Below are 19,164 nucleotides of genomic sequence, written 5' to 3'. Positions count from 1 at the left end.
AAACCTTCATTAAATGTAAAATAATAATTACAGTTGCTTCCACTCTGAAATAAACCTGGGTTTATGTTCAGTTATATTTAAGGACGCTTCTGGTTCTCTCTTTTCCTTTTGTAGTTATAGATGTTGAAAATTAGGTAACAGGAACATAGGACTTCATGACTTTTTAACTCTCTGAAAAGACTAGATGTTGAGAGGCTGGGGCTTATTAATATTGTTCTACTGCTGAGATGAAGTAATTGTATTTTGATTTCTGACTTAAAATGAAAAGTGACCCTTTCTCCCCCATCATCCCGTTAACAAACTATCACCATATTATATATTCATGAGTATTTAAATTCAAGATATGTCTGTTAGAGTTGTTCAGCATAATCCCTGATCTGGACCTTGTGTAGAAATAAATGAGCTTTCCACCCCATGACTGAATTTCAAAGCTTTAGTGCAGAACAGTTTTAAATGCTAGTTACATAAAGAACAAAATCCAAAATAACACATTGCACTTAACTAGCAGGCAATGTGGTTCAGGCCTTTATGCAGTTTAGTAAACTTTCCTCTCTTTGGTCCCAGAGAGAGAAACTAAAGTTGTTCATCATTGCGGAACTTACTGGTAACTTCATCTGCTACCATTAACCATCACTGACTTCTCAAGGTTCCTCTCTTGCTCTGAGAAAAACACTAGCCTTCTGCTTTCACCTAGAGTGGAACCTCTCGCTTAATATAAATTTCTCTGCTTTGGAAATACTGTACAGACCTTTACATAAGTTTTAACCGGTGCATACAAAAATGACATTTCATGCACATTAAACTTTTTACTTTAACAATGCTCCTTTGAGAAACTGTGAATATGCATAATACTTAGAAATGTTTGCAGTTTTGTATACCTGCATCTACATTTATGAAATTTGAGGCAGTGTTCTGTCCCTATCTTTGAACTTGATAGTCCTTCAGGGCTAATAATTGTGTTAGGATGCTAGCATGGCTCTGATGCAGAGTGTCCCGTGTCCCTCTCACAATGTTCTGTGTTTAGATTTCCTGGGCAGAGGTCTAGTTGTTTTTCTGAAGTCTAGAGTCTTGTTTTCTGTGTTCCTCTTCAACATGGTATTTTAAGTTTATGAATGACCCTAGGCACATGGCCAGACCATTGATTGGTTCAGCTAGCTCAGTATTACCTACACTGACTTGCAGCAGATCTCCAGGATTTCAGAAAGGGGACATTCCCAGCTCTACCTGGAGATGCCAGGGTTGGAAACTGAGGCCATTTTCATCATCATCATCATCAAAATTTGTATACCACCTTATACATGCAGAGCAGATGTTGTACCATGGAGCTATGGCCCATCCTGAAGAGTTCCCTCACAACCTTTCCCTCCAGGATGATGATGCTTTTAGCCCTCTTACACCTCGAAGAGGAAATAGATAAGCCATCCTCTTATCTACCCTATGCTGTCATGTTGAGAGGTCCTTTTTCATGTTACTTTTCTTGATGTGGAGGCCATTGTCCCATGCTCTTTCCAGTGCTGCTCAGAAGCCTGTGGTCATATGGCAGGAATGATACTGGTGTTGTCCCCTCCTAGAAACTAGACTGAACCTTTCAGAACACTAGAATAGCAGGGAAACTGGTTCCTGTCCCCAAAATCTGAAACCTATTATAAATAACCTGGAAATGGACTGTAATTTTATAGCAAAAAAAATAAATAAATTAGGGATTTCCCCTCTTCCTTATTTAAATTTGCATATGAGGAGATTGCCCTGGCATCTGCTTTCCACATATTTATAACTCATTTATATTGAGCAGTAGGACAAAATTTGCCTATTTTGTACTTTGCAAAAGCTGTTACATAGTGTAATGAAGCTGCCCCCCCCTTTTCATAATGAGCTCCATAGATTAGCTCTATAGATTCTTCCTTTTTAGGCAGTAATGCTCACTGATGAAGGTGGTTTAAGGGTTGAGGCCCAGTTCCTATGGTTCCTATGACTTTTGCATTAATTATTACAGTGGTATCTCGGTTTACAAACTTAATCCATTCCGGAAGTCCGTTCTTAAACCAAAGCCGTTCTTAAACCGAGGTGCGCTTTTCCTAATGAGGCCTCCCTCTGCCGGTGCCCTTCCACCGTTCGGCTTCCGTTCATAAACCGAGGTCAAGTTTGCTAACTGGAATACTACTTCCGGTTTTGCAGAATTCGTATACCGAATTGTTCGTAAACAGGGTGTTCTTAAACCAAGGTACCACTGTATATGGAAATTCCATTCCTCTGTTGCCTTGTTAGCATACAGAAGTTTTTGCATCACCTCAATAACGTGAGGAAGCTCCAGTCCCTTAGGACTGCCTGGGACACAGCATTACTACTGCTGAACCACAGTGGGAAGGCATGTGTCATGAACATTTCCACACCTTTTTTGGGAAGAAGTTTGCAAGACTATAAAGCAGTAGGTGTCCAGAGAAGAAGGAATGGATCCTGGTTACCAAAGCAACCAGGCTGCAGATTCCCATTTCCATTCTGTCTTCAAATAATCCTTTAAATAGAACTAGACTCGGGTGAAAATTACCATGCAGTTTTAATAAACAATGAAACCATCAGCATAGCATGGTAAGGGAGTATGATCTATATGCACAGGCAACGGGGATATGCTTCCTTTCTTCTCTCTCTCCATTCTGTGAGAGGGCTTTCTTTTTCCTCAGTAATATCATCACATAGTTAGATCTGATTGGCTATATAGCACCATGTCATCATATAGAAGCATCAAAATGACTGTGGCCATTCTTGGACCAGTGTGACCAGTAGCCCAGTACTGGTGGCTTCAGTACTGGATTACTGCAATGCGTTCTTCGTGGGGCATCCATTGTGCTTGACCTGGAACCTGCAGAATGCCGCAGCATGGTTGCTTGGTAATGGGCTGCACGAGGGCTAAGAAACTGAGACTTAGAACAGATGTGCTCCTGGAATAAGGATTCAACCTATTTTTAATGGGGTTGCACTCCCCTTGAAAAATCAGTTTTGAAGTACCAAAGGGTTCATCTAGTGCTCTGCCTAAAAGAGCCTTCAGAAGCTGCAGGTCTGCAATGCATCAAGTGTGTGTATATGTGTGGGCGCCTATATTAAACCCATGTTATACCTTTCATGTACTGCCTGCACTGGGGCACAACGCAATATGTTGGTGGTTGCTTTTAAAGCCCTAAATGGTTTGAACCCAGGATACCTGAGGTCATACCGCCTCCACTTACCATCCTGCTTATGTCCCCAAATCAGAAGCAGAGGCCCTTCTTGGTACCGCCCCCCCAGGGTGGGGGCCACAATTGATTACTATAAATAACGGGGCCTTCTCGGTGGCTAAACTAGTACAATGGAATGCCCCATGAAATGTGGATAGATTCCACTCTGTCTTTTGCTGGCTGGTGAAGACATTCTTGTTCCAGAAGGCTTTAGACTACTAAATTTAATTCGTGAATATCATTTTTATCTCTGTCCTCTGCAATTGTTACTTTTTTAATGGATTGTGGATTGTAAATTGTTGTAAAGTGCCCTGAATAGCCCAAGGGCACAAGAAGGTCAGACAAAAATAATGAATACTATGGCCTTTAAAACTGGGGGGGGGGGTTGTTTGTTATTATGTTGTGTATTGTTGTGTTTTTATGTTGTAAACCACCCTGTCTTCTTCAAATGAAGGGTGGTATAAGAACAACAACAATTTGTAGTAGAAATAATTCCGGTCTGGCCAACTGATACTGGTATGTGTTGTAATGGCAGCATTAGAGTAACCTCACATCTCCTAAACGTCTATATTTTGCTCTGGCAATGCGGATTGGACTTCATGACAATTTTTTACTGGTGACTGTAATACAGGTGTAGTAAAATATGAATCTGAGCCAGTGAATTTGCTGGTAAGAACAAAAAAAATAGTTGATTTGTTATCCACTATACGCCGTTTGGGTTGGAGAGGGCGCTTGAAGTTCCTTCCCTAGTGCGGAGCTATTTTGCTTGGGCTCAGATGACAAGATATCCAACCCGTAAAATTATCTTGAGGGAACATTAGCAATAGGTTAAACTGATCTAAATGTTGCCCCACTCAATAAATACAACGTTGCCTAGCTATTCTGAACATACTCAGTTTCTTCTGTTGTTTTCAGAAGCTTCCAGATTAACCTTGCAATAGTAAAAACATAGCTATTCACACAAGCATTTAACTACAGTGGTGCCCCTTGTTCAGCATGTAGTTATGCTGTTAGTATATTGTATTTTCTTACATTAAGTTCCGTTTAGATGAAATATAGCTTGTTGTAGTCTTATATTTCTCACTTTGGGATTGTACGAACAATGGAGAGTAGTTTACAAATATTTTAGATGAATAAATAAAAATGGTGTCTTTATACATACTACACTACAGAAGTAATTGTGATGGTTCTTCTCTGTGAAATTCATGAGAAAGTGGGAATTGGCCTGGAATTTACCCCTTCTTAATTTTTTTTGGCTGAAAATGGGAACAACTAAATGCTGTGTCACCCCAGTGGCTTTTCTTTCCTATCGTGCTATGAAACATAATTTATCACAGCCACAAGTTTCTCATATCAATTACTGCAAATAGAAACAAACAACCTTTACATGACACTTTGACCCTGGCTTGTTGAAGGTGACGCCTAATAAAAACAAATAAAAGTGAATGTAGAACAACCTCATTCTGTATCCGTATCCTGGTAAACTGCAAAAGAGGACACATGTGTACCTCGGTGCTAGTAGGTAGTGCGCGGGGGTCCTTGACCCCTTACCTCCCAAAACGTGTGTTATGTTGGGGAGAGGTGCAAGGGTAAGTCATGCATGCTTGATGTTGAAGAAAAGCCTGTTTTGTACTTAATACATTGGAGAAATTGTTCAAGATCAGTTCATCCATGTGAAAATATGACCTCTGTGTTACTGGCAAGGTCAGCAAGACCCAGGGTGTTCTGCAGAATGAGGGCAGGTCGCTGGAGTTAAAGCTGCCTGGGGGCAGATTTGACTTGCACACCTAATTTTCTAAGATTAGAAAAACAAACAACATGCACAGCAGAGAATGTGTTAAAACTTGTTCTTTTGAGCCAGTGGTTCTCTGCTTCCTGCTTTTCTTCTTGTTCAGGCATACTTTAAGCTTCCGATTCTTAATTGCTATTCAGTTTATTTTAATGTTAAGTGTGTTTTAATATATTCATTTCCCCCATACCCTGTTTACATAATTTTAAAGATGGGAGCCTGGAGACCAGCTATTTATATTCCCATCATCTATTTGTTTTTCTTATCTGTTGTTGGGTTTTTTTTATCACATTCTAATCTACTGTCTGCTTCCATGTAGCCTCATTTCATTAATGTATCATGTACGTAGATTAATCTAAAAGGTATTTTAGATGTCATCCAGAAAATCTGGATAAACAACGAATGCACTTCTAACAACTAAAGATTTCTGGCATTGTATGCTGTGTGATAGGCCCTCCACAAACATTGTCTTCCGTTGATTCAGAAGGACTTGGCTGAAACCTGCAGAAAGAGAAGGGGATTTTTGGATATCTGATTCACTGAACATATGTTCACTCCATCAGCAGTTTTATGATCTCGTGGGATAATGCTGTTTTGTTAATATTCTCTGTTCTGTAGATTGTTTGTTTACAAACAAATAAACTTTCTTGAAACTATTCAAGTTTTGTTGCAACTTCACAGAACTCATAAAGCCATCCCCTTGTCCACTCAACTATCATCAGCTCTAATAATGCGCAAGATGGGAATAAGTTCTTGGACCGAGTCGGTGGGGTAGGGGAAGCGTGAGTTCAGCAGCAGACATAGGTGCCACGTTTGGGGGGGCATGGGTGCCAAGCCCCCCCATTCTAAATCAGAGGGCCAGCCCCCCAACATCTGCGGTGGCATGCGTGTGTGGTGTAATCATGCTTTTGGGCTGGCGCACTGACATTATGTGGCCCCAGGTCCCTTCAGTCACAGAGGCAAGGTGGTGTGCATGGCAGCAGAGGTGCATTTGTTTTCTTCAACAGTGAAAGCTTCGTACACACAATTAAAAACAGAAATCCAGAGGGACATGCCACAATCTCCAGATCCTATGTACAGGCCAGGGGACTTGGGAGAAGAAAGTGGTGAGTGGAGATAACATGTCATGCTTAGCTTTAGAGCAGGCAGGCGCTTCCAGCCACGGTGCGACAGAAGAGAACATAGCTGAGATCTTTGCAGTGAACTTGGGGACAGGGTGCTGGGTTGAAACTTGACCCCTGTTTGGGCCCTTAACACTTGATCCCTGTTTGGGTGCTGTCTGCTCATCCAAATGACAATGTGCAAGAGGAGAGCAGACCCAGGTCTCTTCTTCCTATCCTGATCTCTGCCATCCATGCATAGAGGAGAGGTCCATATGGCGGGTTGTAGGTTTTCCCTGTGATACAGAACCCAAACAACTCATGGTTGTACATAGGGGGTGAAGCCTATATACATATAGCAGGGTAGCATGCTTCCTTCTTCAGGCACCCCAAAAAGTGTGGATGGAAAGGGGCTTTGGCTGGCAGGGACATGAGGGTATAATACCCAATTAAGGCTATAATCACAGATGTCTGCAGACTGGTTGCTGCTGCTCAGTGGTGAAGAAACACATTCTGCAGATGTGTTGTTTTCATTACAATTACCTTTGCATTCCCAGACTTGTTGCTGGAGCTGAACATTGGCTCCAGGGCTAAGCCCTGATGAACCCAGTTCAGATAAATTACTGGAGGATTTGTCTCCTTGAAATGGCTACTGGATGTCTAAGCATGAGATTGTCACATGAAAAACACTTCTATGTGCAGGTGGTTGATGTCTCATTTACAAGATTCTTACTTTTTATGCTCTCTATACATGCTGAGTGTTAGCAAGCCAGAACATTGTGACTCTTGTAATGCTCTACCAGTGTAGTTAACACTATGTGCTTTATGGATCTAGCACATAAGTCATTTTTAGATGTGATACTAAATGTATTGGAACACCTGTACAGGCATAAATCCATCCTCACAGTAGACCGAGTTTAAAATGCATTGGCTAGATTATTATCTGATGTGAGTTTTTCTGATACCTACTGGAGTACTCGGTTCAACAACAGGGTCCCTGTTCATCATTTGGAGTATGGCAGGTGGGGCTGAATCAGCGCATCTTGACTGCAGCACCTAGGTTGTGGAATTGCCTCCCTAAAGAGATTCTATCTGTCTTTGTCACTGTTCTGGTTTGCAGCAAAGACTTCCTCGGGAAGCCTTTGGGTTTCTCTAATGTGGACTGTGGAATTATTTTCTACTGCTTCTCCCACCACTGCATCTATTTATGTACGTTATTTCCTACTTGTTTTATTTTATTTTCATTTTTATTAATTTATGCATTAAGTCCTCTTGAGTATTTCCCTTGGAAAGATGGGGTATAAATAATTTAATTAATTGATTAACAGAAAAGAAATATGGTATGAATTAACTAATGCGATCTATAGTCTTATTTCATACTTACTCTGTGTTTTAGTCCCATGCTTTTAAATATTATTCACATTTTAATTACATTAAAATCTAACTCTGGATCAGGAGATAGTTTGGCTCCTCTGAATCGTTTGATTCTGTTAACTCACACGATGCTCTAGTTAACCAAATAAACAATCTACTCACATACATAAAACAGGTGTTAAAAAAATCTATCAAATGGTACATTTACAGAGTTGATGTAGATTAATAAACTTATAGGTGTGTGTGTGTGTGTGTGTGTGTGTGTGTACATACACATCTAAAAACATTGTAAGAGGCTGAAGTTAAGTTTCATTTGTGTTCAGGTGGATGAGACAATGTCTTGTTTGTATCAGTTTGTATCAGTTTGTGACAGATATTGCCAAGAAGCAATTTTACACAGGTAAGGCGTCCTTTGCAAATGTCTATGCTGAGGGGAAGTTTCTATACATGGTGTGCATAATTTGCAGGGGAAGACAATGGTGTTGCCTAGAGCAAAGGGAACATAGCATTGGTTTGCTGGTGATGCGAAAAGTGTAGCAACAGCTTCAAGAGCTGGCAGTGCACTTCTTAAGAAAAGAAAAACTGCATGCGTTTTTAAACTCATTTCTCGTTGTAACAATCAGCATACTTTTGAAGCAGGGTAAGCTACCATCCTGTTTCCTTCAGCTTCTTTGGTTTTGATAACTAACTACATATCGCTGATAGGCTACTTGGGACTGTAAACTTCGAGTGAGTGAAAGAAAATGAGGTTGTTGAGATGTTATCATGCCCCTAAAGCAAAACTCCAGGCTGAACAATTGTGACTGTATCCTTTCTGGTAGAAAGCAGGCCCCTCTTCCCACCCCTTTCCAGGTATGGGTAATTTTCTTTGTCCAGGCCTGTGAGAGAAAAGGAGGGAGTGTCTCAAGCACCTGTGTTGCAGGTCTCATGTTGTTAAGTCTCTCCGAATCAGTACATGTTGTCAGCAGTATTCTTTGCCTTTGTTCTCTCTTGGCAGAAAAAAATTGGACACATTTGGCCCTGTGGAAGGGTTGAGCTTTATGGGCGACCACGCAATACTGTTTTGCCTCTGTGGCATGCCCTTGAAGTGCTTTGCCATGAGTACCTGCATGTGCAAAATGAATAGTTTTGTACAGTGGCTCCTTTCTCAGATGTAGGCTACAAGTGAATTGTGACTGGATGCCTAGATAGTTTTGTGTTGTGTTGTGGGATAGTTTAAGCACAAAGTTACATTGCTGAATTTGTCCTTACTCAATGCTTTTTACGCACATAAATCATTTGGAAGAGCTATGTTTTGGAGGAAAATGTTTAGATTCTGTTCCTTTTTTACTTTTTGTTTTTAACAGCAGTGGAAAAAGTTGTCCTGCTGAATTTCTGTGTGTTCTGCTGCTGTTAAAAGTACAGGATCATGCGCACTTTTAAAAAAGTTGGTAACTTAACATTTTACATGGCCGCAGCAGCTTCTTACTCTTCTCTTTTGAAATGAATCATGTATTCAAATTATGAGGTCAGTAAATTGTCTTTATAAATACTTGAGATGCTCGTGGTCTTTTCCAACTCCACGGTTCTATGATTCTTTACTCTGTATCCAAACCACAATTCAATTTCAGTATAAGCGGTACCTAATGAATTTGTCCTATTTGTTCTTTTTGGCTCATTGTTACTTGTGTTATCTCTAACAAAACTGTATTCTGAACAAGTTCCATTGTTCCTATCAGGCACTTTTATTTGTATTATAGTACTTCTTTTAAACCCACTTTATTTAGCATGTGTTGTGTAAGGATATTCCATATTAGAAAGCAGAGATACACTCCCCTTTAGTGTTTGATTAAAGTTGCACATATCACTCTTTTATAAAGTATTGCAGTGCATTTATTTATAAGGTTCTCTTAGCAGAAGTAAAAACTTGTTTGTTTCTCATTAAATTAATTGTTTTAAAATATTATGGGGTGGTGTTCCATGAAGTTTTATTCAAAGTAGACCAGGTGAATGCACAGAAAGAACATTACATATCACCTCAAACACAAGGCTTTTTCAATGGAGTTGGTTCAAATATTTAGCTAGTTTACACATTTAGCTTCTAGTCACCAAGTGTTGACTAGCAAGTGATAGGAAATCAAGCATTGCACAGATGTTTCTTAGGTTGCTGTAGTATACAACTGTACAACAGCACTTGAATGCAGATGGTTGAGTAAGAGCTTCAGTATGGTATATCAGACTGCAAGCCATTCTAAAGGGCAGGTATAATGCACATGTCCTATTATCACAAGATGCATCTACAAAATTCAATATATGACTGATAATTGCGAAAAGTAATTTTCTGTCTATAGGGCATTACTGAAAGTGTCTACCGCACACACACCCCTCCATTGGAGGATCCACTGATCCTTTGGAGTCAGTTCATAGAAAAGAGGGAAGCAAGATGCGCATGAGGCAGCACACAGGAGGTCAGCACTGCTTGTATGGTGGCATCTTTGGATACAAACCAGCACTCCCAAATGCTTTCTCCTGGTGGTCATTTCAAATCTAAGAATTCAAATGAAATTTGGACTTTTGTGTGCATTAAAAACAAAACCTGCCTTCAAATTAGTGAGACATGCAAAAGTTCACTAGTTTCCTCCCAGTTCATCATGCTGCTTTTTATGTGCTACTGCTTTATTATCATGTGATGATTCTTCATCAGTTTATAGAAATGTTGAATAATGAACAGTGTGAATGCAAAATGAAACCTGCTGTCTACATTCTAATAGGGACAACAAATGTATATGTACAATATTAGATGTCAGTCCTCAATTTTTTACCAGATATAAATTTCAGCAATTAGTTTCTCATGAACTTACTTTGATCATGTAATCATTAGTTAACAGTGAGTAAAACCAGCCTCTAGAATCAAGAATGGTTGCCAGAAAGAATCTGAGGCTTTTTTAGTATGCAAAGGAGGAGGAGAAAAGAGACACACATAGAGCTGGGCTCAAGGGCAGATAATTTAAAGGTGCAAATGTTAATTAAATGCCAAACTTGCATTGACCTGTCTGTACTTAAGTGGTCTAATCGCCTTTTTAAAAAGTACTCCTGAATAATCAAAACTTTTCAGTCAAAAAGGTTGTCTACTTAGTAGAATACATCAAATTTATTTCTTTTTTATTTAAAAAAGCATGCCATAGAGGAAACGTAGCCATACATTTTAAAACCCTCTCTGTTTATTGAATATAAAAGAAATAAATGGGGGGAAAACACACATTACCTTAAAGGACCATAAACCAAAGCTGTATGTGGTTTTTATTGTTTCACTGGAACTGAGCACAACACTCTAATCTAAAATCCAATAGTCTCTGGCCAGAGCAGATACTTTTATTGTATTAGATTCTTGAGCAAAGAATGTGCTACCGAAATGTCTTCTTCTAAGGGGCTAAAATGACCTTTAGTGTGAAAAATTGGGAGAAGAAGAGGGGGAGGAGGGGGGAAGTGAGCTTAAAGGGCTTTGGCAAGCTCTCATAACAATGGAGCATTGCAGTCCAGGGTGCATTTTAAAAGTTTCTGTAGGTATTTTGCTAATGCTGTTTGGTCCGTTTCCCCCACATACTCTCCACAAACTGCTTAAAGTGGTGGATAGAGATTCTTATCTAAAAATGGATCATTACAAGCTGAAGCCTGGAATGTGGCCTTCTGTGCCTTGTGGTCCTTGGCTCTGTAAATTCCAATGCTTTGTCATTTTCAGGCCTGTGGTAAAGCTGAATTTTCTCCAGCAACTTTAATCTAATTTATCTCACATAATCCACTTGAACAGCACATCTTTCAAATGGTTGCAGCCTTTGGGGGTGGGAGAAACCCCTGTGTCTATTAGCATGCATGTGTTTTAGCAGGGAACAAATTGGTGGCAGCTAGCTCCATGAGAGGATGTTTGTGGCTTGAATGTAGCACTGGGAAAGTGAAGGTTTTTAAAGGCGATATATACATGTGGTAAACATTTTTCCTCATGGGCCCCAGTTTTATGTTGGCTTATCCTTCCTAAGCAGTGCACAATTGGTAGGGGGACGTACGTGCCTTTGGAACATTCCTCTTCTGTTAGAACATTGCTTGCTGTGCAGTGCCTTAATGGAGCTAGCATCCTGACCCTCTCATACTTCACCACCTCCAGTCTCACACAGAGTGGATTGCATAAATATCCTGGATTTGGTCCTATTTGTCTGTGGGTGTATTACACTATGTATATAATGCTTTTGTCGTTGAGTTACTTTTTCTTTTCATGCTGATGATAGGCTTCCTTGTGTGTAGGATTATTTCCTTTATATGCTAGCTTTCTGAATGCAGTCGCTGGTAAAACTGGAGAGGTCTGTGAGACCAGTCGTTCATGCAGTTATTTTAACATTGTTTGATAAGAATACAGACCCTATACAAATGTGTGTATTTCAAGCATGGGAAATGCAAAAACCTATTTCAAAATGTCGTCTGCGAAAATTGCCTTTGTATTAACTATTTCAGGACATGGGTGCAGTTGCTCTCAACCATTTTGTTAACAAATGAACATGACTGATAAACATAAAACGTGCTTCTGTGGAGGAGTAGAATTCTAGTGAACTTTTCAGTCTTTTACTGATGCTGTGCATGTAATTTTGGGGGGAGGGCTGAGGGTTAGAAAAGGGGTGATGGGGGGGAGGCAGAGGGGAAGTTGTAGGAAGAGAAGGGGTGGAGATTTGACCTGAATGAGAGGAACCCCTCCTGACATGGCCAGCCTGACTCATTGAATGACCTGAATACGATAAATGCTGCTTTATCCTTCCTTGAAAGGAACAAGATAGCACAGCCTAAATGCCTGGGTGTGCTTAAATAGGCAACTGGGATGTTTGAGGTGAGCATGTTTGAAATCTGAGCTGGCTGACAATCTTGAGAGTTGCCACAGGTCACCTGCAGTGCTCTATGGGGATTGGCCAGGATTCACAAGAAATCTTCTGTGGGTGAACTGTAGTACAAAATATCTTTGACTAGACCACGACCTGTAAAACATTGTAGAAATAATTCTTAAATATTATTTGAAAGGACAAATGGCCAGACTGAAAGGTTTGACAGCTTGACATATATGCATGGTTTTGATAGCTCAGAAACTGAAATGTGGAGCCAAGACTCTCATTTTGCTTGTTAGAAGGTTTGTGGTGTGTGTGTTTTATTTTTTTAAATAGTGTCTAGTTGCTGTGCAGAGTCCTATGCTCCTAGCAATTTGACAGGCAATGAGTCTGCTTCAGTGATCTCAAATCCTTTTAGACTAATTTGTGAAAGAGCAGAAAAACAGCTAGCACTCCCCCCTTCCGTGTTCAAAAACAGAGATTCAGGTATTTTACAATCAATCGTATCAAGACATATTTATAATGTAGTGCAGTATCTAAAGAAGAAAGTAAAGGAGAGTGTCTTTCTGGGGGGGGGGGGAGGTATTCTGTTGATTCTCCGCCTCATCAGTGACCATGACAGAGATGGTACTGAGAGCCAGATTTCTGCATTAGAATGTTGCATATGTGCAACGCAAATTCAAGCAATGCCCTTGAATAGCCAAGGGCCATTTTTAAGAGTCTCTGGCCCCTCAGTCACTGGCCTACTAGTTAATTGCCACACGGACTTCGTGACACATGGACAGATAATATGACATTTTCAGTTTCTGTCACTAGCAAACGCCACAGCGTTGCTTGCACTAGTTGCTAAGAAGCTGTCAGAAACCATTAGCAGTTGGCTAAAGTTGCCCTATGGCATTTCCTCATGGCATCAGCAAAACGAGCATAAATCACCCAGTGGAGCCTACTGCTATACTAATGAGGCTGTAAGCTTGTTTATGGACTAGCATCATTTTTATGATTATTTCCACCTTTTCAGCTTGCCTTCATTGGCGGCAGGAGAAGTCAACTTCAAGAATGAAGTCACTGCTGACATTTCACAAATGTGGTTCTTAGCTGCTACCATGTGGCTGGTCAGTGGTTCTTCAAGTTTTGTTTAGTGATCTTTTTTTAAAAAACGTAGGAAGGGGGTAGAAGGAGAGGAAAAGCATTCTCAAGAGACCTTACAGAGGTGACTGTATCAAATTGCAGAGTGAATGGAAATGCTATTTAGACTTTCAGCTGGGATTTTTTTCTTTGACAAAGAATCAAGTTTCAGGTTGTTGTTGTTTTTTAAAGTGGAAATGGTTAGACGATGTATTAAAAACTATGAAAGTAATTTCTTCTAAAGAACTCTATTTCATTAATTTGCTCTTTCTCTTATCCTCCCCTTATCTTCTGTCAGACAGGACTAGAGTTTATTGTTTTAAGCTTCTCTGAACACGCATAAGTATTTACATGGGATTGAAAGCATTTGCTTCCAATGAAAACCTTGTCTTAGATTACAGCCCAGCAGTGTAATTTCCCTCCCAGATGGGAGTAAAGTAGCTGTATTTGCCTAAAAACAGTAGGAAGAACAAACTGTGCATTAAGCCAAGGCTGTTTTTGGCTTGAGCTAATGATGTAACAGAAACCTTTTATTTGGGATAGGTCACTGCCTGTGATTGAAAGGAGGTGATCTTGCTCTTGCTTGAAAGGTTTCTCCATTGTATCTACATAAGTCTTCACTTTAAAAAAAAAAAGAGGAGGGGGGAGATTCTGTTCCTAATGTTTCTGCTTTCATATAGCAGAAATAAACAGGAAAGGTTCTGGGGAGTGTTATACACGGAATGCAGAAAGCTTTCCCCCTCCTAATGGAGTATATAATTCAGGTGCCCTGAAGGCATGCTTTCAGGAATTCTTTTGCCTGAGGTAATGGGGAGCTAAGGCTGCTTTAAGGCCTTGATTATCTATTGATGCACAAAGCTGGAAAAAAGTCATCTCCCTTGGATTATAGTAGATATTTCCATAAATTATCAATGAATTCTCTCCTAGCCAGGCACTTGCTAAAATAATCTGCAGGAGGGGGCAGAAATGGATAGAATGTATTTATTTAAAAGAAGAATAGGCAGAAAAGCTTTGGTGAAAGACAATGTCATTAGGTTAGAAGCCCTTTACTTTTAATCAATGACTGTCTAATATATTTCTCCCCTACGCCGCCCCCTCTGTGCTTGCCTCTCCAAACTAGAGAAAGTGGATTAGTCCATGGAAATGTTAAATGCTGTTGAGTTGTTTGCTCATGTTTATTTTATGAATCATTATTTTATATGGTGAATTGCTTCTCTGAATAAAAGGCTTTCAAAGACTTTATCAGCCTAAGACATCTCAACTCTTTTTGCAACGGCTCTGTTTTTAGAAATATGAATGTTTGAGTCAAGCCTTTCATTAAATATGGAGCTCTCCATAAAGGCAGTCACAAATATTCTTTAAGAAATGCTTTAATTTTTCTGTTGTTTGTCTTGTAGACCATTGTTTCAAAAAGGATTAAAGAGCCTCTCTTTAAAAATAGCATCTTTCCAATATTTACTTAAATCATTTTTGCCTTGAGCATAGAGATGGAGAGTTCCCAATTACATCAAAACATTATGTGCTCATAAAAATATGGACAGTGGAAGCTCCAGCATGACATTCTATCCATGTGAAAAAGATGAAAGGCTAGAACCAATCATTACACAAACTTGATCTGTAAACTGCTTTTTAGGTTTCAATTGCTGTCCTTTCCTGCAGTGTTTGTGCCAATATGAATAGCATGTAATGATTACACCACAAACAAAAACAGTTTGCGCTAATTTACATTCACATATAAAGAAACTGGGTAATTTGACGTACTGTTAAAAACCCTTACTTCAATCAAAAAGAAATTAGCAGGTTCAGTATGGTTAAACCGAGGCATGCTCTTGATGGCTGTACATCAAAAAATGATCCTTTGAGAGCATATTACACTGGTCCTGATCGAACTTCACTGACTGCCAGTTAGTTTCCGGGCCCAATTCAAAGTGTTGGTTTTGACCTATAAAGCCTTAAACGTTTCAGGATCACAATACCTCAAAGACTACCTCTCTCCATGTGAACTTTCCCAGACACTGTAGTCCTCATGTGAGGCCCTCCTTCATATGCGTCCTCCAATGAGAGGTCTGGGCCTTTTCTTCAGCGGCTCCCTGTTTGTAGAATCTCTCCCCAGGGAAGTTTGTCTGGTACCTTCATTATATACCTTCAGGCACCAGGTGAAAAAGCTCCTCTTCAACCAGGCCTTTGGCTGATAACATTCTATATCCTTTTCAAAGTTTCTGTGGGAGAGAGTGGGCGATAAGGGGGGGTTATTGTTTTGTTTTGTTTATAATGTATTTTGTGTTTTTGTATTATATTTTTATGCCGTGCACTACTCTGAGATCTACTGATGACGGGCGGTATACAAATTTAATAAATAATAAAAAATAAGAATTGTTATTATGCTGATTCTCACCTTCACAGTGTTCAGTACTAAGAGTGGAATATATCATTAGTCATTATTTATTAATTAAATTTATATACCGCCCTTCATCACAAGATCTTAGGCTGGTTCACAGGTAAAAACACGAGTAAATAGCCAAAACATAAACAACAAATAATAACATCCCCCACTCCCACAAACACATTAAAAAAGCTGTAGAATATTAATCAACTAAAGGCCTGGTTGAAGAGGAACATTTTTGACTGGTGCCTAAAATATATATAATGAAGGTGCCAGGCAAACCTCCCTGGGGATAGCATTCCACAAACGGAGCCACTACAAATAAAAGACCCGTTCTCATGTTGCCACCCTCCGGACCTCACACGGAGGAGGCACACAATGATAACCTCACAAGGAGGAGGCACAGATGCTGAATGCAGAGTCTTGGATGGTTTATATGGAGAGAGGCAGTCCTTGAGGTATTGTGGTCCTGAGCTGTTTAAGGCTTTATAGGTCGAAACCAGCACTTTGAATTGGGCCCAGAAGCTAGCTAGCAATCAGTGCAATCTGGCCACGTTTGGTGTTATATGCTGAAACTGTCTTGTCCCAGTGAGCAACCCAGCTGCCGAATTCTGTACCAGCTGAAGCTTCCAAGCCGTCTTCAGAGGCAGCCCTGTGTATAATGGGTTACCAGAGCATAGACAACAGAAGTTAGGCTATCCCTATCCAGATAGGGGCACAGCTGGGCCACCAGCCAAAGCTGATGGAAGGTACACCTCATAAACTGATGGAAGGCTCACCTCAGCCTCAAACGACAGCAGAGGATCCCAAGCTATGTACCCGCTCCTTCAGAGGAAGTGTAACCCCATCAAGAGCAGGCAATCTCCCACCCACCTGGTCTAGGGAACCACCCAATAACAGTGCTTCAGTCTTATCTGGATTGAACTTCAGATTATTGGATCTCATCCAGTCCCTTCAATCCATTACTGAGGCAAGACATGGGCCCAGCACATCCATTGCCTCACCTGCAAATGTAAAGGAGAAGTAGAGCTGTGTGTCGTTAGCATATTGCTGACAATGTGCTCCAAATGATCCCAGTCAGTGGTTTCATGTAGAAGTTAAATAGCATAGGGGATAAAATTGAGCCCCTTTGAAGTCTCCCTGGGACTGAAAAACGCTTCCCAAGCAACACCCTCATGGACAAACCATATTCTATATACTGACCAATACTGATCTGGAAATAAATAGATGACTGTGCATAAAAACCACACATCTTACGTGTGGTGCATAATTTGCTGGTGGGGTCACAGCTGAGCCATGGAGAGCATGCTTTGCATGTAATAAATTCCGGGATCAGTCCTGGAAAAGAGCCTTGTCTGAAATCCTGCCAAGCTGCTGCCAGAGAGTAGTTTGATTTGGTATAAAGCAGCTTCATGTGATCCTACTGTCCCTCAGAATACTTAATGTAAGGCGTATTCATTTTCAGCGGAGGGTATCATTGGCATGGAAGAATGAAAACATAGGGATAGTGCTGATTGATGCCCTCCTGTCCTGCTTGCAAGGCTTCGCATAAGCATTTGGTTGGCTACTGTGAGAAAAGGATATTGGACTAGATGGGCCCTTGGTCTGACGCAGAAAGGTCTTTTTTGGGTTTTTATGTGGAACTGATGAAAAGGAATTGTACTTGCAAAGGTCAAAAACATGCATGCCCTCAAGGCCAAGGGCTGAATAGTCAAATGGTTTTGGAGGCATCTAGAATATCTGAATGAATTTGGACTGATCGGAATATAGTTTACATGGTAATATTGACATTAGGCTGCTCTTGTTTTGGCTGGGGGTGCACACTATGAATTCAGTTCTTGGTTTGCTCACAAATCAAGTTTTCTTTCTTTTTTGTTTTATTTATTCACTGCATTTATATCTCACCTTTTTCTCCCTGGAACTCAAGGTGGCTTAAATAGTTCTGTTGGAGTGTAATTTTATTCATTGTTTTTCATATTTGTATCCTTCTAGGGAGGAAAACATAAGCTTAACTTCATTTTCTAGTTAAAGAGACAAATGGCTGATGATCTTCTATGTTTTAACCAGAACTGAATTGACATAATTACTTCTACCCATGAAATACAGTATGACATAATTTTTAGAGCTCATGTTAATATTTTAATATGTATGGTTAATAGTAAAATACCTACCCCCAAATCAGACTTTAGTCAACATACCGCAAGTTAGCAAAAGTCAAAAATTTGATTCACTATATATTTACAGGTGACGGCTTGGACAACAGTGTAGCTTCTCCCAGCACAGGTGATGATGATGATCCAGATAAGGACAAAAAGCGACATAAAAAGCGTGGCATCTTTCCCAAAGTAGCCACAAATATCATGAGGGCATGGCTGTTCCAGCATCTAACAGTAAGTGAACTCTAGATCACATATGTGAAGTGAAACGTGAGTGGATAATTTCGTAACTGTGGTAGAAAGAAAAAGATGAAGAAAAAAAGAGAGAGAGACTTACTACCTGTCATGGGAACACATGTTCAAAATTGCTGTGAACTTTGTGATCTTGAGATTCTTTGATTTTTTTATAGTTTGCTAGAAAGAGGATGTTTAAACAGTTATTTTTGTTGTTGACTTGTTTGAAAACAAAGTGATCATATGCAACCATTAACAAAATTTGAGGCCAGTTCTGTTTCTTTCTATGATGGTTTCTGTTACTTTTCGTAACAGCTTCTGGTTTAATAGAGACATAGAATTTGGCCTATCTGTAGTTGTTTCTAGGCTCATCTATGCAGCCAAATACCGTTAGTTTTAACGGAATGGCACTTGATGGCATTTGCTTTCTCCCTGGATATATAAATACAAATAGAACATCAATTATCTGGTTCTAATAAGTGTAGTGGCAACCATCACCTTCTTCTTATGCTCCCCTTCCATGTGTTCTGTTAGTGTGTCAAGGGGAGCATGATAATGCTGGCTGGACCTGCTTCCAGTTCCATGCATCTGCCAACTTGTGCCAAATCACTATAAGTTGGACAGAAGGAAAGAATGTCCCATGCATACGTATCAGTTCACACACAGGGCCTGTCCTCAGGACTGGGAATCCTGACATGAGCATGGTTCTCAGCCATGTGTACAGTTCTTGCATTGCATTCAACTAGCCAAGGTCAGGGTGGGGGCCCATGTCAGCACCAGCACCGGATTGGGAGGCAGGATCAGTGCCTTTTACTTCCCTGCCCTTCATTCACTGTCTGAATATGTGGAAAGGAACATTTGAAAAGGACTTCTGGAGTTTTGATAATAATTACCGTACCTAGGGCACAGGGAGAGTGAATGTCTGCCTTGTACCCATAGTGTTTTCTTCTTAC

The 19,164-nt window shown here is 40.2% G+C and overlaps 1 protein-coding gene across 4 annotated transcripts in view; it reads left to right on the top strand.

The window, feature by feature from the left end:
- The window catches only part of MEIS1 (Meis homeobox 1), a 153,346-nt gene that overhangs the window by 59,518 nt on the left and 74,664 nt on the right, over positions 1-19,164 (top strand). For all 4 annotated transcript variants that reach the window (XM_082216434.1, XM_082216432.1, XM_082216435.1 and 1 more), the window contains one exon: positions 18,066-18,211. In XM_082216434.1, the coding sequence (XP_082072560.1) occupies positions 18,066-18,211 (146 nt within the window). The remainder of the gene's footprint in view (positions 1-18,065; positions 18,212-19,164) is intronic.

The sequence above is a fragment of the Podarcis vaucheri genome, assembly GCF_965113315.1.
Source record: "Podarcis vaucheri genome assembly, chromosome: 3".
NCBI classification, from domain to species: domain Eukaryota; kingdom Metazoa; phylum Chordata; class Lepidosauria; order Squamata; family Lacertidae; genus Podarcis; species Podarcis vaucheri.
This window is presented reverse-complemented; position numbering and strand designations above follow the sequence as displayed.